This window comes from Nipponia nippon, unplaced genomic scaffold, assembly GCF_047370975.1.
Source record: "Nipponia nippon isolate SJK-2023a ecotype South Korea unplaced genomic scaffold, ASM4737097v1 scaffold_32, whole genome shotgun sequence".
Lineage (NCBI taxonomy): Eukaryota > Metazoa > Chordata > Aves > Pelecaniformes > Threskiornithidae > Nipponia > Nipponia nippon.
Window position 1 is genome coordinate 641,220 of NW_028262350.1, and position 27,027 is coordinate 668,246.

Below are 27,027 nucleotides of genomic sequence, written 5' to 3' on the forward strand. Positions count from 1 at the left end.
GTATATTGGCAAGGGAATTACTACTGTTGTCGTAAGTGCGGAGTTGCATTGCTTTGTGGGCTACCACTTTAATGTTTCTTCCCTCCAACTAAGTTTAGTTTTCCAAGACTGTCCTTCATTATTTAGTCTGTATGCATAATTGGTTCTTATATTTCTATTGTAAATTCATAAAGTATTGCAAGTGTTGCTCAAAGCAAAAGTGGAGCAACTTCATTTCCATTGTACTCTGCTTTGATTTTGTACATACAACAAATACATGCAGATCCATCAGTAGACTTCTCTTATATGAAGCGAGACATAGCATTATTCGTTCTGTATCTTCTCTAAAGGAACCAGCCAGATGGTACATAAGCTTAAAACTGTTGAGAAGGAAGAAGCTGGATTTCCACGGAAGTGTTTTCCAGTGGCAATTGGATGCCTGTTTGTAAACATCTGTGTGCAGAATGAAAAAGTACAACTTAATAGACCGTTCCACCGTAGTCTTGTACGCCTGGGCTGGAGTAGTCACGGTACAGCTGCAAGCAGATCACTTGTGATAGGAAAGATCTAAGTTCATTAGGCAGTGGTAATCAAATAGTCTAAATAATAATGGATAACAGGCTATATCACACTCTGCTTTTCTTCCATCTTGTTTTTTGTAAAGTGGTCTGCGGGTTACATGGGGTGGTTAACAGTAAGAGCTTGGTAGCGCGGTTTGTCAGAGCTCCGTTGGTACGGCTGAAGCTCGCTGAGGGTGATTCTCTGGCCCTTACAGAAGGGGCTGTGACTGAGGTTTATTTTCCTACAGAGAGCTCCTGGGCAGCGTTTAAAATACGGATGCCTGCTTCTAACACCATGAGATTTGTAGATATCCGGGAAACAGAGGGGAGAGCGGTGTTTGGGCTGGATGGTGTGTGGCAGGCCTAGACGAAATGCTCGCTGCAGGCCCAGCTGCAGCTGAGTCTTTCCCTCGATCTGCTCATTTTTCCTGCCTGTGTCACTTCCTTCCCGTGGCTCACACGCGCACCCGTAGCCGAGCTCGGAGCTCCCGGCTTTGGCGGCAGTGACACCCCCGGTGCGCGGTGGGGGAGGGGGCAGAGCTGAGCCTACAGGTTAGGACCAGCTTAAATCCCAACCTTTGTTTTTTCTTAATTTGTGGGAGAGAAGAGGTACCCCAAATATATGCCACATGGATCGGGTTTGTAGAGAAGCTCTGATTTTTCTTTTAAGTCTACAAACCGGGTCACTTGCTATTTCCTAAAAATTGGGCAGAACGGCTTTTTGTTACCGCTAAGACTATCCACAGTGAAGGACTCAAAATTAAACTTTTTCAGAAACTTTTTTTCAGAGCTTTAACATAGACACAGTTTGCCTTCCTAACTTGTGAAACTTATTGCTTCTGGATCCGCTGATCACTTGCACCAGCAATCAACTTTGCTATTGTGGTGGTAGATAACAAACACGCTTATTTGGTCACTTTTTTCTTTTTTAAACAAATGTGGCATCATGTCTTCTATTACCACGCTACATAAAATAGCATCCTGGTTTATAGGGGTTTACAGACTTCCTGTTTTTACCAATGTGCTGATGCTTTTACTCTGTTTGAACTTCACGATTTTTTTTCAAAACTGTTTCCATTTCTGCCACAGCAAATACAGTGACTTGCTCAGACCTGTGTAATAAACCACCTATTAGTTGAAATAAATGCTTTATGCAGAGGAATAGCTTTCTCTGTGAGCAGCAGTTCCCTTTTATCGATGTTATAAAAATCCTTGAGTGTAGTTTTTAAAACATGAAAAGCATTTCCTGGACAACATCTTTGCCGCACAAAGCAGAACTGTGTTTCCCAGACCTACTGGAGACCTAGCAAAACAGGGTCTCTCAGTGCGCTTCAAAATTGCCTAGTTTTCATTTGTAATAACTTTCGCATTGTGTGATTAATGTGATGCTGCTACACGTGCTTCTTTAAAGTCTATCTATGGAAGTCCTCTATTTTGATGGAAATAAAGAGGTATTCACGCTTCTCGACATTAAATCCATCACAGTGCTGTCCTAAACGGAAGCATTTTTTCCATACACGAGTTCAGATCAATATTTGGCATTCATTTATCTTTTTAAAACATAAAATACTCCTTCGTTTCTTACCTCACCAACACAGGGATGAATTACAGAGTGTATGTTTTGCTGCTAGGAAGCCAATAGCTTAGTGTAAGACTATTAAAAAATGTATAATCACGTCCGATTCGAATTCACCTGAAGTTGTTCCATCAGCCTTTGACAGTACATTAAATGTTCCTTTTTGCAGGGATGCAAGTAAGATTTCAGCATTAGCCCTTGTCCACAGAGGAAACCGAGTCTGCAGTGAGTGAGATACAGACCTCGCAGCGCACTGGCTGGGGTTTAGGTGCTCGCCAGATGCTGCCCTTAAGAGTTCAATGTCTTAGCATGTTGTAAATTCACAAGTTGCCTTAGCTAATAAATAAAGTCACTATGCAGATGAGCTACATTCTTTGTTAAGAGGTGCATAATTGGTTGGACGCCTGTCCTCTTTGCCCGCTTCCTCACACAAACAAGAGGCGGCAAACCCGCTGACTTTGTGCACAGCCTGGGCCTTGGGATCAAACACCTGTAGCCTGCGATTACGTTGCAACTGTTGATCCTTATTTTCAAGTGATGAGCCATACCGGTTAGATGCAAATTCTTATTTATAGATGTATTCTTTGATTGACTTGATTTCTTGTCATGAGTGCTTAGTTATAAACTGCTTTCATAGCTGTTTTGCTTCTTGCCCAAAGGAACTCTGCCAAGACAAGCTCTTCTTCATCCTCCTGGTATCTGGCCAAACCCAAACTGCACTGTAGTGGAAAACTTGTATCCCAGCTCTTCACAGCATGTTTTGGGTGGTAGGCTCTCCAGGGATATGCCAGTCCATAATTTGTAATGTTTTGTTGTGCAAAGTTATAGTCTTTGTCTGCCAGGTGACTCAAAGGCTGTGCTTAATATCAAACAAGAGTAAAGAATAAGAGTACGTTGGAGACAATCTAGTAAGGTAAAAGGTTAAACATTCAAATGTAAAGTTGGAAACAATTTAAAAAAAAAAAAAAAAGTTGTGCTGTTAGCTACCTGGAACTTTAGCTTCATTCAGAACTGTTTTGTCACATTTTCCTCCCACAAGGGGTTACTTAGTGCCGAGATAGATCCTAGCAATTATTTCCTTTGGCTGATGTGCTTTTCAAAAAGCAACCTCTTGCTTTGGTTGTGTTACTTACACCCCTCGCTTCTTTCGCATGCAGTTGGAATTCCAAGGAGTACTCTCCCTTCTCCACTACCACAATGTAGTTATTGTCTCATTTGGCTTGTCTTGGACAGCAGAGATTTGGTGGGTTTTGACTTTTTTTTTTTTTAAGAAACTTTATTTTCTCTGCTCTGCTTTCCTTTTTTAAGAGTTTTACTCTAATTAACGCCTTCTGCTAATGCATTGGGGGATTTCTTTCCATTCCCCTCCATAGTCTGGCCTAGGCTTGATGTTTCTGTTTTTCTGGTAGTACATACTGAAGTCCATAGTGGAAGTGCCTCTGCTCTAGTGTTCAGTACTCTCAGAAAGCTAAAGCAGACCTTCTCGGTAGAAACTATTGGTTGTACCAAAGATAATGTTAGCGTGACATCTGTTCCGACTGGGACTTTTTTAGATGTTGCCCCCTTGCAAATAGGTATATTTTCCCCCCTCTTTTGCTTCTAAATTATGGTAGCATTCACTCCCTGTGTGCTTGAGAAGCTGTATGTGTCCCATATCTGTTGTCCTTAAGCATTGCGAAAATCTAGTTTGTTATTGAGGCGTTGATTAATGATGAACCCAGTCTTCTGCATAAAACATAAGCTAGCTTCTTCGAGAGACACTCATGAACAAATGCATAACATTACATTGAAGAAACAAATAGTCCCAATGAGTCCCTTTTACAGAGAAATACAGATGCGACACAGTCCATCCTTTAATGTACAGCAGCTGTTCCCAGGACACCACTTCCAAATGTAAGCCATTACCCATCCAAACCAGTGCCATGAATTGAGAACGAGTGTGTAGCCATGCTGGATTTTTAAAATCAAGTTTCAGTTACTTACAAATCAGCTTCAGAAATGCTCATTTCAATTCAAACACATGGAAGTGACATGTTTGTGAACTTTGGGAAGAAAGTAGGAATCTAGCACATGGAGCACTGCACACCTGATACACTGTCATATGAGTAGAGTTGTGATAACCTCGTCTATGCGTTACTAGTTCACATTGCTTCCAAAAGTTCCAATTGACCAAAAAAAAAAAACAAACCAAGCTTTACATCCAAACCTGGTGGTCAAGCCCAGCCAGACTTTTTTAGAAAGGGCAGATTCTTCTTCTGGGCATGTTCAGAGCTGATATAATCACTGCTTCAAATTTCATGCCTAAATTATGCCTCAGTATCAGGAAGGATTTAACTGGACGTATTATGTGCCAAGGAAACAACGCTTTATCCCCAAAAACTCTTGAGTCTTGATACGTGAGACAACAGCCCAGCAATGCAGTAGGCATGAGTGTGCCGACAGCAGATCCTCTGAGCGATAGCATCTGATGCTGCTCTGTTACATTGGTGGCGCAGCACCTAGGAGCAAAGCGGCTAGTGAGGTCCCGTTTTGAACCACACTTCACGTGTCAACTTTTTCTACCTTTTGCAATATTGAGGAATTTAGGATTGTTATGCTTGCAAAAGCAAAGGATTCTTTTCAGTAGCTTTTAGACACCTTACTTTATGCTAGCATCCATCACAGCCCAGCTACTATGCATTTCTCTCCTTTTACGTCTTTTTTTTTTTTTCCTCTAGACTTCATACAAAATTCTGCTAAATATTACTTCTCTCCTCAAAACTAACAAGCAATGGAAGAACACTTTAAATTGGTTACATCAGGAATCTTAGCTTCAGAAAGTAATTTTCAGTCAGTAGTATGTATAAGAAAAATTTCAGTGTGTGTTTTTTATTTTCCTGCATTTGCAAGAAGCCTAGAATTGAATCTGCTGCATTATACTCTGCCAGCAGACAGTGTTCTTAATGCTGTGTGATTTGAATCTGTTCAGTAGATCTTGAAGTCTCATAAAATGGTTTGAACTTTGCTCCATCAGCTTGTTTTCGGGGAAGAGAGGAATGTGTTGGGGAAATCAGTGCAAGTGGATTTGTATTCAGAGAGATTCTGAGATGACTCTGTCCAGATTTTCATTTGTCTTTCTACTGACCGTGGTTTGTTCTGCTAGCAAGCAAGGATTCTAAGTTAACAGGATATAAAATTGGAAAGAACAGATTCTTACCAGGTTTTCCTTGGCAGAAACACATCAGTTTGCCCTTTCTAAATGACCTATGATGATCTAGCAAATCTGTCCAAGTTGTACTGTTTGTTGTGAAGCCATTTTAACAGAACTAGGGGCTGGGGATATTTACTCTGCACCTTACTATGGCCACATCCTTCTGTGACATTGGACAAGTGATTTAAATTTTATCCCTCTGTTTACTACTTCATGATATTAGGTTAAGTTTGGGCTTTTTATGACTAAATGAAATTACAGTGTATTTGCAAAGATCCTAAAAAGGATTGTCTTTCTGTGAGCCAGCAGAAAACAAGTGCAGAAGTGTTATGGTTGATACTTACCCAGGCAACTTACTACTAAAATTCTTGTGCATCATAGATGAACAAGAGGCCTTGAAATCCATCATGAAGGACCTGGTAGCACTCCAGATGAGCCGACGTCACAGACTGACTGGATATGATACCATGAAGAATAAAGACACAGCTCACTCCAACAAACAGGTAATAGGCTGTTTAGTGAGTGCTTGAAATCGTTACCTGAAGGCAGAAGGGACAGAGTAGGTTGACAGCGGGTCTGCTGCCCATGTTCTGTCTTGTGCTTCTGACTGCTGAAGCATCCCAGGTGGATTAGCACCCTATTCTTGCTCAGGCTGTGTTGCCAGCGTGGTAGCTTTTTTATTTACTTACCTTTATGGACTGGGGGGGGTGCAGTTTTGATAATTTGCAGCATTTTAGTGTTCTGCCTTCCTCCCACACATGCTCTTGATGGGGTTTGGTCTGTGTAGGTTAGCTAAAAAGTTTACCAAATGATTTTCTGGTTTCACAGTCACATTATCATTTTTTTAAAATGACTTTATTATTTTTAAAGAAAAAACACAATGCCAGCAGTCCACCCCTCTTGGGCAGCCCTGCAATAACAAACCAGTGTGCCTCTGCAGTGGAAGAAAAAAAAATTCCGGTAAGAAAACTAGCTTCCTATTCAATATTAGCAATTATAAATTAGGAGCGTGTTTTAAAGTTGTGTGCAGTGACCTTTATAGAATTCATTTAAGCAGGTGTGGGACCCAGGAAAGCTTTTCTTTACTGACTCTGTCATGATATAGCAGTATGATGCACTTTTCATTGTAATGGAAATAATACTTAAATTCAAAGGGAAGCAGGGAACTGAGAAGCATAAGGATGAAAAGGAAACAAGTATTTCCATCTCTCATGCAAAAGAAGGCCACTGCAGTTTAAAGCTGCATAAAGCAGTCTGTTGGATAATGAACTAATGGTCTCATCTTCACGTGATTCAGACCGCACGTGAATACAGAATGAAGATCTCGATAAAAGGTAGTCAAACTGAAGTTGATCCAAGAACAGTGAAGGGGATTGTCTGAAAGGACTGGCTTTAGTGAAGCCTTAATAAACCTTGCTTCAGTGAAAAAAGGAGCAGCTGTTTACAGGTGTCTGAACAGAGGCAGCGTCCTTAACAGGGAGGATTGTCTGGAGTTACCCAGTCATATGGCACATGAAGAGGGGAATGCAACTAACCTTCATTTGGGTATGGGGATGTGAAGTCCATTTTCTAAAAGAAATACTTTTCCCAAGGTAATAAGTGGCAGGGTCAATACTTTAAAACATCTCTAGGTTCATTTTACATTGCTAGAGACTTTTTTTTTTTTTTTAGAGAAAACTATTGCATTGACTTTCTGGTAGAAATAAAGTACAGAGTAATATCGCTCTGTCAGTGTATGCTGCATATCATTTGAATGAAATACTTGAATGCAAAAGCAACAATTTCAGTCAAGAATTCCTTGTCCATTACTGTCTTCAAAAAATAAATCTAGTTACTTAGAGTTAGACTAATGTTAACAGAAGTTGTCTATATCAGTAAAATAACTCTTTTCAATTCTATCCTTATTACAGGCTTAAGCTTTTTGGAGCAGGCTTTAAAGTTCATGTCTGTCTCTTTCTTATGCTTTGTCTGCTCGTAATCTACTTGTTCAGCTGAGATATGGGTTTTCCTTGAATGTGCTGGACAAATCCATAGATGGAGTAGTACAAAATCCTTTCCAAATCACTTTGAAACGTAAATTCAGAGATGTCTTAAATCAAAATCTCTAATCATTATTTATGACACTGCATCACAGAACTGCAACGCTAAAGCACCAAACTTGGATTTGCTTTCTTACTCATCTCTTAGGACAGTTTATGTGAGTTGCTTTAAAAAGTGGTTTATATAGGTGATAGGTTCACTGCTTTCAAAGGAAACAAAAAGCAATAGATGTGTAACTCCTCTAGGTTCTCTCTGAAATTTGAACACTAAGATCACTTTAAATACCTTTCCTTAGGTTTTTGAAAAATAGACACAAATGGCCAGTGTCTGATCCTTTTGGAAAAATCATCAGGAGATAGATGCCGAAATCCCCCCCACCCTTCACTTTGTTCCAAATTACAGGTCTGAAAGCATGCAGTGCTGTTGAGAAAGATGCTTCAGTTTGCTTGGGTACCAGTAAGTTGAAGAAAGGTTTCCAAAGAGCCCTGAAGATCTTCTAGTGTTGTCTAATTTTAACTAGTGAGAGCTTTGTCACTTAGCTGTTTCATGACCTAAAACGCATCTTGAGATCAGAAATTGAATCTGAAAAATTACTTTTAATTCAATTTAATCCAAACAGTCCTGTTTAGTTCCCTTAGTCTGGGCTACTTAGAACAGTATAAAGGGATCATTGCTGCATCCATTCTGCCTAAGAAACAACTGTTTCGTCAGTAGTTGGCTGCTGGACATCTTTTATAGTTTGTTATTCCTATGCTTTTTGTTGCATTTTTCCGTTGCTGTTCTGTTAAAATGAGTTCTCTAGAATTTGTTTCATTTCAGTGTCTTTCTAGAGTAAGTTCTTTCTCTTCCCACATCTGAGAAAGCTTCTCTGGTAAAGTCATGTGTAAATTACCCACCTGCAGATGATTGTTGCTCTGATTGGGACGCTCATTTGTCATGATTGGTTCAGTACCTACAGTATTGCTACAGGAATGCTGTGTACTCGCAGTGATTGCATGGGTCCCTTTGAACTGCATTCTTGACCGCTAGGCCTGCCAGATACTTCCTCTAGCTAAAGAGCATTTCCTGGCCACATTTTTTTGAAGTTCCTAGATGTATGATTGCCTATTGTCTAAGGCTTTCACAGATGGTTTAATCTATTCCAATCACATAAATTGTGCAGCAGAAATTATGGAGTCTTATCAGAGCAGATTTTGCCTTTTTATTTTTATCTTTGTGACCTAAATTGGGATTTGAACTTTGATCTCCAGAGTTGAAAGTTCAGCATGTTGACTCTTCCCTGCCACATAACATCTTCTGAGTTTACAGTGAAACGCACAGGTTGTGCAGTCAGTGCTTTTAACCATCTGCCAGATATGGGTGATGACCCCTTTGCACTTTAAAAGATGACACATAGTTAACTTGTTTCTAACTTCATAGTTTGAGTTTCAGGGGCTGCATTTTTGCAAAAACCAGAGATTTAGCCTGTGTCCGAAGAATAAAGAATGTAGCACATTCCCTGTATCTCTCTTTTTTGCCATAGAAGAAAACATGCTTGCTTTGAGAATGCACAAAGAAAATTAGCTTCGGTTCAGATGAATATGCAGTTAGGTTCAATTTCAGATTTTTGCCATGCAGTGTTAAAGATGGATTAATTTTCCTTATAGTTCAAGTATATTTCAGTGTCCTCTGTTTAAGTGACAATTAATAAAAATTACAACTTAGTTTTTACCCCTTTCCTTCTCTTTCTTCATTAGCAATTTCTCCATTCCTCATGGTGCTGGTTCACATGTCAGCCACTCGTTTTCCACAGTCTGCTTCAGCTTCCACCGAGAAAGTTATCGGACTTGTTGTGTTCTGGGTAGCCTTTTGAGGAGTTGATCACAAATTGACCTGCTTTGTGTTTGGGCCTTAAAATCATTATATGATCCATTTGTGTGCTTTTATGTATGCCAGAGTTTCATTGTGAATTAACCTTTTGTTCGTCCTTCTGCAGAATGATGTAAGGATAAAGTTTGAACATAACGGGGAAAGACGGTAAGTCTCCACTACTTTGATTCTTTGCTTAGTAGAATAATTTAGTCATTAGTAATTTAGGTTAAATGTTTTGTTGGCTTCACTTGCCTTGTTCCTGAATGAAAAATGCACAGTAAAGGCAACAGCAAACAGGTCATATACAACTTGGTTATTTTTAAAAATCAGTGTGTCATATAACACTTTCGTGTGATTTATTTTCAAAGTATCTATTTGTAAGTGAATTGCAGTAATACTAAAAAGCTGTTCACCCTGAAATAAATTCAGCCTGATAGTCTTATTGCAGATACGTTCCCTATTTGTTTCATTTAACTAAAACCAAATGGAACTGATCAAATTAGTGTCATTCTTTTCTAGTTTCTCACTTCCTGATGACCTGTCACTGTCCTGCTGTGACTGAGCAACAGATACAGCAAGGGAAGATTTTTTCATTGGTCTAAAAGTTTCCTTGTTATTTCCTCTGATACTGAGTTTTGAGACACTTTCTTTCACAAGAAACAGAATTAACTGAATTAGCATTTTCAGTGTTTACAGTATTGTTTCCAATGGGTAAAATTGCCTAGACATTGCAAAGTAGGTCTCAAAAAGCCCCTTCCCTGCCATCTAATTGAGAGGAACTCTCGATACTGTTACGGCTGTTCGGTGGCTGTGTGAATGTACAGAAAGGCTCCGGACTTGTTTGCAGCCCCTTTGAGGCTGCTCTTGAGCTCTCGCTGAGGGGGAAAAAAGAAATCTTGATGCTAGGTTCCAGTCCTTTTTCTGAAGAAACTAATTGGATTGTACGCATGAATTTATACACTGCTCTTCACAGACATCCTGTGGGAATCCTTTGGTTTCTCCCATCCCAGACAGTACTTTCAACATGAAGTAGTTCACGGTTTCATGATAAAATGCAGTTTTAGTTCTGATAGTACAACAGTGGAAGTTGTATGTAGTGATCCTAACAGCCTGTTACTAGCAAAGGTTACTGGCTGAGCTGCTTAAGCTCCTCCTCGAGTATCCTTTGTCAAATTAAGGGATTTTTGTTAAAACAGAAAAGCAGAGGCATTCTTTGTTGATAAAGCAGGTGGCAGAGGATAATTTTTAAAGACTTCCTCAAAAATTGAGCGGTTTCATTCACCAAAGTACTACATGGTGAATTCTGTCGATAAAAAAAAACCCTGACTTTTGGGCCTCGAGGAGAAAATTTAAAAGTGATCATAGCTGGGATCTACTGCTGCCTTTGTCAGCCAGATCTTCTCAGCACTCTGCTGTGTCACAGGCATTGTGTGGACTACAGCAGAGCCACTGTGACACATGTCACAATTTCGTGTGATACCATGTTAGGACAAGGTAGCTCGGAAGCAAAATCTTGTCACCACAGTCCGATCATCTTGCATGTCTTCTGCCTGAGTGCGTTTAAGATGGCACAGAGCTCAGGGGAGAAGAAAGGGTTTTTTTTCTGAAGTAACATTAAAATGAAAAGCTTGATTGTGTGTTAGTCTAATTATGCAGTTACGCTTGCCTGAATTCCCCATTCCCAAAGTGGTATGCAGTTACAGACAGCAAGCTTGCACCGAGAATGTAAGTGTGTGTGCTTGGTTTCAGAGGAGCTGCCAGATCTAACCACAAATATTTAAGGTGGTCAGGCAGGAATGGGCTCCTTACAGCCTGCAGTCCATGATTTTGTGTTAGAAGAGTGCACAGAGTTTTTAAGCTAATAGAATTTGTGGCACCTGAGAACAGCTCTGCTTTTTAATGCATTGAGTGTAGAATGGAAGCCTTTATAAGGGACTTCGGCTCAACTGAGAACTAAATTACATTTGTACGGTGCCAGAGTACTATAATTTCATGGATGGGTTTCTTAGTAATATGTAGAAAATGTTATTGTGGGCTGCTTTTTAACAAGGACAATTATTTCTAAATAGCTAAACGTTGTAGGTCTGGTAGCAAGATGAACCCTTCCTGGGAAGGGGCTAAGGAAGCCAGCTAACACTAGAGCTATTTAAAACAAAAGCTGCATATCATGAAAGGATACTGAGTGCTGATGAAGCAGGCTGGATGGACGTTTTGGAAACTAAGCCTTCTATCCAAAGCACGGGTTCAGCACGAACTTGGGTGAGCTCTTCCCCAGAGGTGATTTGGGGTTTCACTGAGCTCAGAGAGTTGCCCCTGTGAGCAAGATAGGTCTTGAGTTTCTGTGGTCCATTCAGGTCTCCCTGTTTCTGCCTGATGGCAGAATCGTTACATGGTGCTAATAATCAAGCTTTTTGGGGCAGTATTTCAGCTGTGCCGAAGCAGAGCTGTTTCAAGGTGCAGCGGTGGGCTAAGCAGCTATCGAAGTGGTCTGGTAGCTTTCAGAACAGTGGTGGCTGCCAGCTGCGTCCCAGAGCCGTTTGTTGAGCTTGCCGGTGGTGGAGACGCGGCCCGGTCGCGCGGCCCATGGAGGCAGATGGCGGGGAGTCTGGCTGCAGGAGCCCGGAGGCAGGAGCAGCCAGCCATCTGGGCTCTGTGCAGTGGGAGATGAAAAGTGGCTTTCTGAGCAGTAGACGTTTTTGGTTTGCTAGAATAGTGGGTTGTAAGCTATAGTTCACATTTGAATCCTCCAGTTCTTGACCCAGGATATTTAACTCACTGATTTTTCTGAAGAGGGTGAAAATTGTCCTTTTCCACGGCTGTCAAGGTGGCGACTGAGTACTTGGCAACTTCCTGCAGAAGAACATTACACCAAAATAAACGGTTTTAGATGCTTTGCTGGAACTTCATATTACTACTTTGCCTAAAGCATTAGAGTTTCTATTCCAAGGTAGGCAAAACAGTAATGAAAACAAAGAAAAGTATACAGTCATTTTCTGAAAAGCATGGATGTGCTGCAGGATTCTGCAGGGTTCCCCTAGGATGTCTGTGCCTGTTGCCATTTTGGATTTCTTGAGGCCGTTTGTGTATGTGAGTCTAAAACTCCTGCCATTCAACTGGCGAGGAAACAGCCGAGTGCTAGAACTGGGGGTTTACCGTGTCACAAGGTCAGGGCTCAGGGAAAGCAATCAGAATAATTTACATCCGTGCATATTTTGTGTGTCAGCCAGTTGGTAAAGGTGCCCAGAGATGCATTACATATGAAAAATACTCGTGAGGGAGGAAGCATGAGAGTATGAGACTGATCCGTCTCATATGAATATTCTGAATTATTGCAAGTCAGCTGTGCTGCTGCTATTACAGCTGAAGCAGTGTTTAAGTTTTGATCGATTTGGCCTCTGTAATTAAAAAAAGGCAATTTTTTTTAAATAAAGCAAGTCATGAGTGACAAACGTTTACACAGTTACAGTTAGATTTGACTTCAAATCTTGAGAAAATGCCCCTGCTGCGTTGCACAGATTTGAAGGATAACTGCAGAGACGGTGTAGTGAGTCTGTGATTGAGATGTTTGAGTTGAGCATGCAGAGGGCTAACGTGGAGCTAACGTCACAGACCACCTTTGGGAAAGAGGGTTTTCAGATTGCATTGTGTCCTCCTGCTGATGCCTTCCCTCAGGAGTTCAGGACTAATTTTGCTGTGGGAATGTTTGTTGAAACCTTTCAACTGGAATGCATTTTGGAAATTTTTAGGGAGTGAGTTTTGAGTTCAGATATTGGAGTACTTAAACCAAATACTTTTTTTTTATTCTTTGGGCCTTCTGCAGCTCTTAATTCAGCTCTCACTCAATGTATTTGTTTGTGTTTTGTGCCTGAGGCAGTATTCTTTAAGCTACAGTGCGTAGAAGATTTGTATCCTGTTATGTGGAAGAAATTTATTCAGTAAAGGATACTTTTCTATCCAGGGACGAAGGCGTTCTGTTTGAAATCTTCAGTTGAATATTGCATTTTGATAAACCATTTGGAAATGGACCAGAGATCAAGAATTCCTTGCTAAAATAATTAATATAAATTCAAATTAGAAAGGTTCAATACCTGCTTGAGGATGAAAGGAGAACATTCGAATGTGGTTTTTAATGGTTCAGTCATCTAATTTGATTGCATTGTCAAGTATATGTCTGAATTCAATCAGTGATTCTCTTTCATTCCAGAATTATCCCATTTGTCCGTCCCGTGCGCTATGAAGACGTGCAACAGAAAGTGAAAACAGCCTTTGGCCAGCCACTGGACCTCCACTACATGAACAATGAGGTACAGAGCATTGTTGTCAGTGCTCAGAACATGTAACGCCCTCTCTGGATGACACCTCCTTTTCCCATCCCAAATTCTGTACCCTGAAATCTAATTTTCAGTTCTTTCCTCTAATGCAAACCATAGTTGAATCACTCTGCTCCAGAAGAGAACATGCTGATACTGACAAAACATCGCACTGATGTGTGCGTTGTACGAACATCACCATCTTGTTTCCTTGTACTGGTGGTGTTTGGGAGAATCTCTTGGGGAAGTAAAAAAAGGTATTTGAAGTATTTTGACTGTTGAAAGCAACTGTTGCAGGCTAACAGCTATACAGCCTGAGGACTGCAGACAGTCCCGGTCATTTCTTCAGCTGCCCGATAGCAGTCAGTATTGTTCGTGGTGTGTGCTGACCAGCAGCAGCCATCCAGCCATTTGTAACACATTTACCTCCTGCTGGCTGCAACACTTTGTGCTTATTGCCCAGCTCTTCGGCGACCAAGAGGAGTAAGGGAACAGGGGAGGCTCTCTGGTATGAGACGCTGGTGTGGGTGTGTCTGGTATGAGACAGTGACATGGGGAATAGCATTTGTCGCTGAGGAACTGGGTAGTCCGTGTTAATAACCTAAAGTGTTTTGTTGGCTTTCTCCCTCTGGATGCCCTGGCTTTTCCTTGGGTTTTTTTTGTTGCGGTGTTGCCCTCCCACCATTCGGGACTGCACCCCTAATGAGAGAGATGCAAAATCCCATTCACCTGTAGGAGTTGGACAAAAAGGAAAGGGATTCTTCAATGTTAATAATTGAATTGTGAGTGGGCTGTAGAATAGAGGGTGTCTGAGCATGATTTCATGGGGTCTTACTAGCAAGTTTTACATTCTTCTTTGATTCCCTCTTTCGAAGTCTTAATCTTTTTTAAACTAGTCTCTATCTGAAACCCAATTTTCACTTGACCGTTAGGTCTGGATCCGTAAGTATTCTGAGACAGTGCTCTCGTTAGGGAGTCAGGGGCCTGTCTCTGACATGTTCTTTGCAAACAACAAATTCAGGTAGCAATTAATATTTTTGTGGATGGTGCCTTAGAGAAATTTGCATAGGGTCAGCCATTTATCTGATGGTGTGGGAGGAAAACCTTGTTAAAAAGGACAATAAGACAGTATTGTAAAGAAAATTTGTGGAGTAATTGTGGAATGTAATATTTTGTATTCTGATTTTTTTTTTCTTTTTCTAATGTTTGTTTGATTACCTATTGTGGAAGTAGACTTATTTTTCTGTCTTTTCTAATGATTTTTTTTTCTGTTCTTTATTTTGCAGCTATCTATTCCTTTGAAAAATCAAGATGACCTGGATAAAGCAGTAGATCTCTTAGACCGAAGCTCTAATGTGAAAAGCCTTAGAATATTGTTGCTGTCTCAGGACAGAAACCATGTAGGTAACAATTTCCGTAACTGCAGCAAAATGAAGGTTTTTACCCTTCGGTCTCTGAAACGTGATGGTAGCCTTAGCCAAGAGTAACAGGGATTAGTAAAATCACTGTTCACAGACACGAATGCATATGTTTATCCTCTTTGCTTTGACTCAGCTATAGGTATCTCTTCCCCCCCCCCCCCCCCCAGCTTCAGCAGCTGTTCATGGTCTAAAACATTGCAGCTTTTTAAGCTGTAATATGAAGGCCATTTTATATCACGTACCCAATGACTGCATTCAGAAAACACTTAGTGAGTTTGGTTCGCAGAGAACTTTTTTTACATTTGATTAATAGCACAGTGTTGAAAGTGCGTGTCATTATCTTGCCTTTAAGAAAGCACAGGTTGTCCTTGAAGACAAGCTGGTAGCACTTTTCCTGGGTGAGAAGCCTGAGGACAGCTCCCAATGACTTTTCATTTCTCTAGCCTAATGCATTGAATCCAGCCTTACTCTGTAGAAACTAAGTTGCTTTTAGCTAATAATGGTGTATTCACACCTAAGATGAATTTGATTGTGTCTTGGTTCACTTTCCTATACCACAGGTGGCTGTGGCAGTGAGTGTCAATGTAGTTTGCACTTTTCAGCAGGAAAGATCATAACATGAGAGGCAAGTCTTTAAGTCAGGCTCCCAAAGCTGCCTGTTTTGGGCAGTGAATTGAACTGCAAGCTGAAGGAGGACAAGAAGAGTCAGAAGTTTCCCTTTTTCCTGATCTGTGACTGGAGAACTTTGTTCACTCAACCAATGTCTTTTTTTTTTTCAGAATTAAGGTCATATAACTTTTCAAGCCAGAGACCTTGATAGCTTAGATATTTTATTGCGAATTACCAAACTCTTTTGAAGAGTATGACACAAAAAGCTACTCTCTCTTGAAAGCTCTGTTGGTAGTAGCTTGTCAATCTTCAATGTTCATCCCTATTCAAATTCTGCAGGCTGTGAGCTCAAACTCTTGAAATAATCACACCTGTAATTCTTGGAACTGTCAGGAGAACTTAAATATCTTGCTATTTTTGAATTTGATAATCCATGTTAATAGAAATACAAAGACCTTCAGGAGTGTTAACAGCCCTTTCCCAAATGACTGGATGCCAAAAGCTGAAAAGGTGTAGGAGGGGATGATGCTGTTCCTTGTCCTATGCCCTTTCCCTAAGCATTTGTTACTGGCTGTTCTGAAGACAATACTTGGCAAGAAGGTGTTTGGTCTGACCTAGCGTAGTCAGACTTTGTTCTGGATTGTCAGGAAATAGTCTGTAAAAGGTGGCTTCAACTTTTGGTGTAACACAGTGAAACAACCCTCTTTTACAGCCCTCTGTTAATTTCAGTGTCTTCAGACTGCAAACCAGATGGTGAATGATAGTATCTAAACTTTACGTAAGCCACCTGCAGTAAACACTTAGTAAATCTCATCCCTACACCAGCCAGTAGCCAGTACTGTGGTGTTGTCCTTTTATTAGCTGTTTTTTCCTCTTTTGCTCAAAGCAGAAACAAACAGCGAAGTCTTCAGTAAGTGCCACTGTTTCCCCCCTCTCCTCCGACTTCCTCTTCAGCTCTGAGTTGCCTGGCAGGAGAGCCCTACATGTGATAAAGCAAAAGCCCACAAGTCTGAAGGAGGTTTCTTGGCTGCATGATCTCATCCCACTGAGGGAGCGGGAAGCATTATTTTTCCTGAAGTACAGGATGCAGATTTTGTTTTGGTTGTGCTCTTTTCTTTTTCTGGGGATGGAAAGGTAATGCCGTGACTTTGGCACAAATATGTATATAAACCAAATTAACTTTACAGCAGTAGCTGTGTGACTAGTAGCGAGAGACTGTGTTTGTGAATAGCTTTTATATTAATTTTCTTGTGCCTCTTTCTGTGGCTCATTTGTGCTTTCTTCTATCAAGCAACTCACTTCTGTTGTCAGTCCTTTCTTTGTGTTTAGAAATGGGAATGGGAAGAACTGGTTAAGTTGAACCCCTAGAGTACTAAAGCATAAATAGTGTGTCCACATAAATGGTGTGACCTCTGCACCCTTTATTCAGCTCCCATGAATCTGTTCATGGTAGAGTTTAGGTAATTTAAATCAGGCTGCCTCCTTACTCTGTGCCAGCGTAAGTGCTTATTAAATGGGCAGCTGTTCTTTACTTTTTTGATTGTGTGGCCTCCCACCTTGTTTGCCAGTCATATTCAAATAATTTTCAGAAGACAGAATTAATTTCCTTGGGGTCTCTTTGGTTATGTTCATCTCAAGAAAATAAGTGCTTTACAAGCATTGGTTACATTCTGTAACACACAAGAGGAAAGGACTATTACATCCTCTTGTCAAACTAGGTACTTTAGGACAACAAAATTAAAAAATTAAAGGTGTCCACTAGTGTTGAGCATCTGCTTTGACTTGCATAAGATGCCATGCGCGTGGGGGAGGTTAGAAGTTCACAGTATTTCATATGTTCAAACCTTGGTGCACCATCCTCAGATTGCTGGTGTCCTGTGCAGTCCTGTGTTAAGAGCCCATGTTCCCTGTATCATCCGCGGAAGGAGCACAGAGGTGTTAGCTGCCCGCAGCTGCAGTCTGAATAGTTCCAAGTGAGCACCCTCTGGAGTCCAAAGTGGCCTCGCAGTTTCTGGTGGCAGAGCTGTGCGTAACTGCTGCACAAGGAGGGCAACAGTTCTCCTGGGCAGCATCCTACTGCCCTAAATTGCAAAACCATCCTGCAGTTCTGCTTCCTACAAAGCGTGCTGGAGTTACCCCTTCCATCTTCCTCAACAAATCGGGGAGAAGTCCTTGGACACGTCTCCTGTCATTCCTCTTCTTGCTTTGAATGAGATGAAGGCACTGTGGAAAAATGATCTTCAATTAGATTATGCCTAGATAAGTTCAGGGAAGGATGAATAAAAGCAACACAGGCAGCATTCATCTTGGCATCTCCAAACTCTTTGTGCTCTTAAACTCTCTAGAATTTATTTTCACTTAGATGGTGTGAATTGTCAGTTTACTTTTTAAAGATTGTGGAGAGTCAAGTTGCTATCTAACTGCTTCTGAAAGAGTGCAAGATTCATAATTTATCTCTGCTGGCCAAGATGACTGATAGAAGTCGTAGGTTCTTCCCAGGTCTGCTCTCAGTGAGCGGTATGAGCCCCCTCTTGTTGGTTTTGTAGGTAGCTGCTAATGGAAGACAAACATTGAGACTTGCAAATCCTGCGTTTGATTTGAGGCTGGAGGGTAGAATGCTCTAGTTGTTCGACTCCTGTTTTACACCATAATTGTAAAGCTTGCTCTTTTGCTGCCTTTATTGTTTGTGTTCTATGAAGTCAATAAGATAGCAGGCTCTAGAGCTGTTTCTCAGCTACTTTCTTGCTACTAAACATAATGATATTTTTGAAACTGTGGTCAGACTGCTTGAGCTCCTCAGTCTCATTTTCTTTTTTTCATTTTACCCAACAGACCAGTTCTTCACCCCATTCTGGATTGCCCAAACAAGTCAGGATTAAAACTTCCCAATCTGTGGGGGATGTGAACACACCCTATCAGCAGCCAGAACCCAGAAGTAGGCATCTGTCTGTCAGTGAGTATTTTTGCCACTTCTGCTTGTCTTTGTTGTGTGAAACATATCTTTTGGGCACTAGTGTTTATGGTATAGCGTTTATGAAAGCCATGAGAAATTGAAAGGTTATTCTAGGACAAGGCAGTTCATTTTCAAAAGCTCTTAATATGTTCACAATAGAATGTTTCAAAGTTCCTTACTAAGTTGTTGAACAGCTGAGGAGCTGCTAAAGGGGATGTCCTAAAGCCAGATTCGTTGAGGTTAGAAATTTGGAAAGCTTACGTGAGTCCATTAAGCTTTTTATTTAGATTGGCAATTTCAGTTTATGAAACCTAGATTTGATTATTTTCTTTTTTTTTTTTTTTTATGTTGGGCTTTGGAATCTGTCCTCACTCCTGTAATCAAGCATTTTACTAGTAGCACAGGAATTGCCACTGCATATCTACCCAGTGCCCTACATACTGAGTTCTCTAACCTTGCACTCTCGTAATTACCAGATGAGTAGAGCACAAGGTTAACATCATAGGTGACTGGCACAGCTGTGCAAAAGATAATAAGAAAAGTCAGAGTAATATGTACCTTTGTCTCATTTCTTTCGTGTTTCTGTCAGCTTAGTGAACTCATGTTTAGTGGGAAGGTCCATGTAAGACTCCTATAATTTTTATGACGTCTATCTCTGGTAGATTTGTCTGAGTCATCCCAATTTCTGTGTTATAACCTTCTATATAACTACGCAGTACTATTCAAATCTGTGGTTGAAGGATGCTCAAAGCTGTTAGCTTTTTATAGGAAAAACTAAAAGATCTGAAACTGCTCCAAAGACTTTTGGGTCAAAAAAAAAAAAAAAATCTGTGGTTTAGAATCTGGCTTCTTGGTGTGAAGTTCAGTGAGCAGTGAAAGAGCAGGAAGAAGGTGAGCAATAATAGGGATCTGCAGCATGAAGGCTAGAGCCTAAGATGTTGTTCTGTGTAAATGATTTTTGCTTTAGAAGTGAGAAAAGCTAAATTTTGCTGGAAACAGAAGCAGAGGATGGCTGTGTTTGTTAAAACAGCTATTCTAGGGTTTGTCAGACCTAGTGCTTCAGAGACAGGTGCTGCAAATCATGCGGGCAGTACTAGGAGCTGGGATTGTCAGAGTTGTTTTGTTTCCAAGTTCTAAACCAGCTCCCTCTGTGGAAGAGGAGTGCTTTAGTTTCATTAACTGTGTAAACTTGAGGCATAATCATTACAGGATTTTAGATTAGTATTTGCAATGCAATCTTAGTGTCAAATAATAAATCCGAATAAACTAGAACAGACAGTCTCCATACTGGGGGGTCTAAACCGGAGTCAGATCCATGCTGTTCTCACCAAGGGTAACTGGGAGATTAAGCTCAGTAGAGAAGGACTCGAGAAGTAGACCAGTAGTTCTCAATACTAGACTTGTCTAGCAAACCTGTTTGTATCGTGTTTAGCGACTGCTGATCCCCTTTTGTACGGTTTGCTTTTATGAAGTAGCAAACAAACAAAGAAGTGCTGAAAGCTTGTGAAGTACGTGACTGAAACTGGGACAAAAAGAGTTTTCCCATCCTTTCTAGTTTGAAGTTAATATACATAAAAAGAACAACATTCCTCAGTCCTGTGAAGAAGGCAGCGGTATCCATGCACGTGTGAACACCATGTTTCTTTTTTCACAGACAAATTCAATGCCAACAATATTTTATTTTAAAAAATACCTTTCTCCTTTATTGGCATTCTAAGGTATCCAAATAATGATGCCAAAGCTAACAGACTGTACTGAGTGTCTGTCGTGGGTAAACTGTATAGTAATAAGGGGCCCCTTCTGTATCCCAGTTGTACAGACTCTTTCCTCTTATCCCAGCTTATGGATGCTTTCTGATTAGCCTGTCATTCATCAGTAAAGAAAGTATTGGTTTTATTTTCTGAATGTGTCAAAGTACCAGACTGTTAAATTATTAAGAGGTCCAGAAGAGTTCCAGTTCTGTCAGAGGTCTGATGGTAATTTGGTAATAGCTCAGCCTTGAATCAATTCTTCCTTCCTTCTCTTCTCCTATCTTTGATTTGGAAAAGGAATGTACCCGTTTCCTAGCGTTTCAAGCATAGACACTTTCCTATTCATACCACATCATGCAATGCAAGTCAAAAGCAGTGTTCAACAGAAGTTGTTTGTATGCAGGAGATATATCTGTGTAGTTCCTGTCTTCTAAAGTGGATGGGCCTCAAGCCTGCTGTCACCAATTCAGAGGTTTGGAAGTAAAGATAACTTTTATTTAAAAAAAAAAAAAAAGTTGCTAAGCATTCTGGCAGCGCTTGTGTTTTTTCCACTCACTTCCTTTGATATACATTGATTTAGTGCCGACTTCCTTTTCCTGCCCAGTGGTGGTGGCCTTTCCACAATAGCAGCTGGGCTGGTGCCAGGAGGACTTGGGCTCCCTTCGGCCAGCCATGGCATTGTATCGGAAAGAGTGAAAGTGTGCTCCCGTGACTCGGTGCAGACCCAAAGCACGCTCTCTTGTTTATCTCCACGCCTGTTGGCTTGTAATGTCACGTGAGCCCCACAGAGCTACTTGGGAAATCAGATGATAGCTCTAAGCAGTAGATTATTTTTTTTGCATGTAGTTCACCCCGCCATGCGCTCTAAGCCATGCCAGTGTTGGCCTTTTTTTTCTCCTTCTGCAGTCTTCTGAAAGGTGTGTGCATTGGTTTGCAGTTAGCTTCTGCCGATGTTTGCCTTCAGTCTTTATTACAATAACTTCTGTAGAAAATATTTTCCTTGGGAGAGTATTTGCTGATCTTCACCCATCTTTCATAGCACCTGAGTACACACAGTTAATTAAAGACAGCATCATGAAGAGCACAGCTTGAGAGCTGATCTTAAAACGCTGTCTCTGACTTCGTGGGTGACCTTGAGTAGATTGGCTGGACCACAGCATTTCTTGGAGCTCACAGCTTTACTTGGTGGGAGCTGCAGGTGGATAGGTCACTGGAAAAAGGGGGGTTGTATCTTCCTGTTTCTAAAGGATCATCATCTTTGAGATATGCAAGGAAAAAAAATAAATCCTAGGGGTGAAGTTTCTCTCGGTAGGTGGCACAACAGAAACTCTTTAGGTAGTACCATTAACAGATGAGTAAAATGTTTTTCTTATCCTTTGGTCCCTAAACATACTCTCTGTCCATCTAGCTATCTCATCTAATGCACAGAAATGGCAGAATTGACCTCCATGTGGTTTTGCCCAACCTAGTCATATAGTTTCTTTTTTCACGCAGAAAAACAGAAATTTAGAAAGGTCACAGGGCTCCCATGTGATACTGAAACGGCTCGGTGTCAGTATAACTAGCTCAGCTGATGATGACTAGCAGGGATCGTGCTGTCACTCAAGGTAAATGATACTAGTTGAGGCAAATTTATAATCAAGACAGAAGATCAGTTGCCCTGGCAAGTGTTCTGTTCAGTGGAGATTAGCAGTGAAGTGAAGTTTATGCGCAAAAACCAGGGATTCCCGGCGTCCTCTGCCTTGCCCGAGATACTGAAGTTATGCTCAGAAGGCTGAGCAGAAGAGGTGAGAAATAGGTAACTGCTCTGTTAGGAGCTTTACCAATAATCTTGTAGTGTCTAAAATGACAGTACAGGTGCTTGTTGAACAATTTGCTTTCTGACATGGCACCTCCTGGTTCCATTTCTGTCCAGACTGTAAGGTTCACTCCAGAGCTGCTGTGATCATAGAGGTCTAGCATTAGAGGTGAATATTTGGATTTTGTGTGCATGTATGTGCAGTCTAATTTCAGTAAGTAAATGTCCTTCTTTCTGGCCCAGGTTCCCAGAACACAGGCCGAAGTTCACCACCTCCTGGGTATGTTCCAGAGAGGCAACAGCGCATTGCTCGGCAGGGTTCCTACACCAGCATAAATAGCGAAGGCGAATTCATCCCAGAAACTAATGAACAGTGTGTAAGTATGAACATTAGGGTGAAAAAAAAAAAAAGTAAGGTTAAGGAACTTGCTGCTACTCTCTGGGCCCTCTTTTTCACTGCAGAATATTCACTAGCTGTAGTTGCGTTACCACCTACTAGTGCTGCTTTGTTCATCTGAACTATGCTTCGAACTTGCTTGTAGTTGTGCAAGTTCAAAGCCTTTGTTGGATTGCCAGAAGCGGTCACCATGCCTGCTGGCATTGTCTCTCCACCTCTGAAGGAGCAGTTTTGGTGTGCTACACATGTATGCTCAGGTTTCCTATTACCAGGTTCACGTGACCCTCGTGCATTTGAAACTGCGCTCTCCATTTGAAAAAGTAGGAAGCAAGGCCAAGGGCGACTTGCAGGTGGAGGCAGCAATGCAGTAGCACCAGCAGAGACTGTTCCTGAAGTCACTTGGGATCAAAATGCAGCACAAGGCTGACTTAAACTTTCATTTTCACAGCTGACTCCTTCGACAGCTAAAGCAATGGCTCAGAGTTTTTATGTCCTTATTTCTGTGGGAGATAAAGGAAAAACGTACATTCTAAATAGCTTTAGACTCCCCTTTTCATCTGGATGTCCTCCAGGCAAGCCCTAGTGGACTCTGATCCTCTTGCACAGCCTCTTTCAGCCATTACACAGAACTGATGTTGCCATGTGATTTTTGTGTTGCAGATGCTGGACCCTTTAAGCAGTGCTGAAAACTCGGTGTCAGGAAGCTGTCAGTCCTTGGACAGGTCAGCAGACAGGTACAAATGTACAAGCTGGTAGAAACTTGTGTGCTCAAATCGAAATGCCAGTTGTACTTACGCAAAAGTCTGGTTTCCATCTCATAAATTTTCTTGGAGAGAAATAGGAACTTATTTCCTACCTATATCCCAATATATTTCTTAGAAAGAATTCACTACGTCTTAAGGCTGGTTTATTTTCTGGCAAAACCCTACACCGACAAACTGGTGCTTCAGTAGCTCTGTGTTATGAATACAAAGTTCTAAAGCATGCCATCTGTGTGGAGCCTAGACTCCAAGAACATCTGGCTGCAGGGTATTTAGATCTCTTTCAGGCATGTAAATCTCTTTTTGTTCATTAAAAAAAAAAAACCAAGCTAACAACGTATTCTAAGGTTACAGAAATATATCATTACACTAGATTCCTATGTCCTGCAAGATATAGTATTAATTCCAAAGGTAAACAGGGGGGCTCTTCCTTTGATGAAGAGTTTGTCATAGTCTGATGCTCTAGATCTTTTTCTTCCCATTCTTTGCTGTTGGTGTCGCTTGAGATATTGGTGGGCAGCCGTAGGTCCTATTAACTTCAATAGCAACTGTGGCTTCTCAACACCTGTAATACCAGGCTTCAGCATGCTTTTAAGATTCCTCCAAGCTGATTCCTGTAGGTAGTGTATGCTTTTATGTCAAGCACTTGAGGCTTGGTTTTGGAGCCATTCACTTCCTCCAGTTTATGGAGTTACAAGGGAGCACTTACAGTTAACCCGTGTGTATGCATGCATTCGTTTATTTGGGAGTGGGGATGTTGCTAATTTGTTTCCTGTCCTTCTCTGCCTTTTACCTGCCCTAAGTGGAGGATGAGAAAAACCATCGCCTTCCTGGTTATTCCTTGTAGGAATGGGCATCATCTGGGGAAGCTGTTGTCCTTTGTGCAGTAGGAAAGGAATCTCATTTGGGAGTCTGAAAGCTGCATTACTGTATCAGACTCACTCCATTTACACTGGTTAACAAAAAAAAAAGTGCAAATAACATGGCTTTGGCACAGATTGAGTTTTTGTAATCTCTTAAGAGATGTTAAAGGCCTTCTGCCAAACAGAGGCCCATACTTAGGCTTGCTTGAGGAGCCCTGCTTACTGGGGAGAAGGGTTGTAAGGAGTGCTTGTGTTTAGGCTCATCTGTTTCTTGTAGAGAGGAAAGTGCACAGAAGTTTTAATGAGAGGAACTCTTACCCCTCATGGTAAATCACTGGGGGCAGTGGTCCCTGTCCTTCACTGCCCTGTGAGCAGTGTGCTGCAAGCGGTACCCTGTTCTGCTCTGCCTCTTAGCCTCGGTTTTAACCTTCTGTTTCACGTGACTTGAAGGAAGCACTGGGCCTCAAACCACAGGCTGGGGAACTGCTGAATAAATGGCACAGACTGAACAGAAAGGATGACTGCCCACATCGGGAAATAGTCTGGTTAGCTGGGGCTTAGCCTGACTTCAGCTTTGCAGATGTAGTGTGAAATTATTGCAGGGACACAGACTTGAAAATCACCGTTACTGATGTGCAAATGTATTAACTTGTATTTAAAGTCCTGGTAGGTTTCTCTCCAGTAGATAGCAAAACTTATTCTTGCCTTCTTTCTTTAATAGCCCTTCTTTTCGGAAATCACGGATGTCAAGGGCACAAAGCTTTCCTGATAACAGACAGGAGTTCTCAGGTATGTCAGTGTCCAGTATAAAAATTATTTGATCTAGACATTTTCTGCTGTTTGCTGGCTACCTTATATGTTTGCTGGGATTATATAAATGGAAGAACTGGGGATATGTTGATTGAAAAGCAATGAAGTCATTTATTACTTACCTCTTCCTAAAAAAAAAAACCTGCTGTTATGGGAAAACTCTTGTCATTAGAACGTGTACTTTTTGAAGGAGCCTCACTTCTATCTTTGCATCTCCTTCCAGACCGTGAGAATCAGATCTATGACAAAGCAGGGAAAGGTGGGACCTACCCTCGGCGCTACAACGTCTCCATGCAGCACAAAGACTACAACGATGGTGAGGTGTTTTTCTGACCTTTGATTCCAGTCTTGAAAAAGAAGGTGAGGCAATGGCAACCTCCAGGGGCAAGTGTAACTCCTAGTTGAGGAGTCTGGAAGTGCCCTGGTCCTTGCAGTTAGTGCTGGAGTTAATGCTACCATGCGTGGTGTCACATTTTCATAGCAACCCACGATGGCCATTTGTAATTCTTTGTTTACTTTGCCCTTTCTGGGGATATCCAGGCTGATCAGTGACTGCTAGGGTTGAGCAGTGGACATAGCTGTTAGCGTTGGTCATATGTAGTGGGTTCCTACCTCAGGGATTCATTATGCTTTGCTAATTTGCAATGCAAACTTCCTTCTGGGTCTTTTAAATATACTGGTGACTTTAAGAATCACATCTCTGCTCATCATATGGCTTTATGCAAATTAATTTCTCCAAGTTTCATAAGAGGTGTGTGTTGTCATAATCTTTGTTTATGGTTTTTATTTGCAAGTCCAGGCACGTTATCTAGAAAGTCATTTTGTCTGCGTAGTTGTTAACAAGCCTCGGAGCCTGTGTGGTAGCCTGTAAATCAGATTTTTGCTTTGGAAGGCAAGCTTAGATCTTGCACTACTGCAGTGAGGGCATTACAAAGTGTTCTTTCCCTTCTGCTTTGGGAATGATCCAAAGCTGTACTGAACTCAAGCAGCATCAGCCCTGAACTGTTATATTTTTGCATCCTGTCTCTTGGGCAGTAGATTCTACTCCATGGGAACAGACCAGAACACGTTTTTTTCTCTCCCTTCTCTTTGTTGCTCAACCTCCAGCCATTACCTTCCACTTGTAAGCAACTTATTTCAAAATTTTACTTCTTTCTCCAGGCCGGAGGACATTTCCCCGGATACGGCGTCACCAAGGGAATCTTTTCACCTTGGTCCCTTCAAGTCGTTCCTTAAGCACCAACGGAGAAAACCTGGGCCTGGCGTTGCAGTACCTGGACCCCCGGGGGCGCCTGCGGAGTGCCGACAGCGAAAATGCCCTTGGTGTGCAGGAGAGGAACATTCCCACCAAATGTAAGCAGTTGCCCTGATGATAACTGGGGAAAGGCCTCCTGGAGTTATGGGCAAGAAGGCCTTTTAGAGACTAACTCCAGACCCAATATATTACCATAGTTTGATTTTTAACAAGCCATTCAAAACCACATAATTACATGGCTTTGTTTTGAGACCGGTCTGTATCACCTATAAGACAGGTCCTCTTTTTCTTCGAAGAATATGTAGTCTTGCACTGGGAGCTGGCCTTTCCTTTAGAAAGCATTGGAAATTCAGCAAAGAAGTCAAAAAAAAAAAAAAGTTCATTGGATCTAAATGATCTGTGGGGTTCTTAAGTGTCAGACAAGCTTGTTTATTTTCTTGATACGTTAACGTTTGTAGTCAGGCTTGTGGATTACAGTTATTTTACTAGTTAAGGGCTGTGTTTATTTCACTTGCTCCTTAGTAGAAAGATTTACTTCTGTATTAATAGCATTCCTGAGTTGTTTTTTGGGGAACTTTATAATATAAAAAAAAAAGAGATGGAACATAAATCATTACTGATGAACTTCAGATATCCCATAGAGTAATTTAAGGATCAAAAATGAAGACATTAATGCAGCAAAGTAAACAACACACTAGAACACCGACTGGCAGTAAATCTGAGTAAATTAGACATGGCAAAGCTAATCTCTCAGCTCTTCTGCATTTTCACACTGTTCAGATGGCTGGTTCCTGTCTTTGTTTTTAGAGTTTCTTGTTAGATACAACATAATTGGATGCATTGCACTGCATGAGTCTGGTAGTGTCATTTTCAAAGTTCGAGCTAAAGCGCTGGTCTTTGAGT

General features: G+C 41.2%; 1 protein-coding gene across 8 annotated transcripts in view; it reads left to right on the top strand.

The window, feature by feature from the left end:
• MAP3K3 (mitogen-activated protein kinase kinase kinase 3) overlaps positions 1-27,027 on the top strand; it is a 58,956-nt gene that overhangs the window by 1,207 nt on the left and 30,722 nt on the right. For 7 of the 8 annotated variants that reach the window (XR_015707444.1, XR_015707442.1, XR_015707441.1 and 4 more), the window contains exons 2-12: positions 5,687-5,808; positions 6,176-6,265; positions 9,321-9,361; positions 13,401-13,500; positions 14,793-14,906; positions 18,369-18,489; positions 22,282-22,415; positions 23,096-23,169; positions 24,781-24,848; positions 25,093-25,185; positions 26,031-26,222. Coding sequence is in view for 2 of the 8 variants with exons in the window: in XM_087769945.1 (XP_087626071.1) it covers positions 5,687-5,808; positions 6,176-6,265; positions 9,321-9,361; positions 13,401-13,500; positions 14,793-14,906; positions 18,369-18,489; positions 22,282-22,415; positions 23,096-23,169; positions 24,781-24,848; positions 25,093-25,185; positions 26,031-26,222 (1,149 nt within the window). In the remaining 6 variants the exon portion in view is untranslated. The remainder of the gene's footprint in view (positions 1-5,686; positions 5,809-6,175; positions 6,266-9,320; positions 9,362-13,400; positions 13,501-14,792; positions 14,907-18,368; positions 18,490-22,281; positions 22,416-23,095; positions 23,170-24,780; positions 24,849-25,092; positions 25,186-26,030; positions 26,223-27,027) is intronic. The other variant, XM_087769946.1, reaches the window with a different exon arrangement.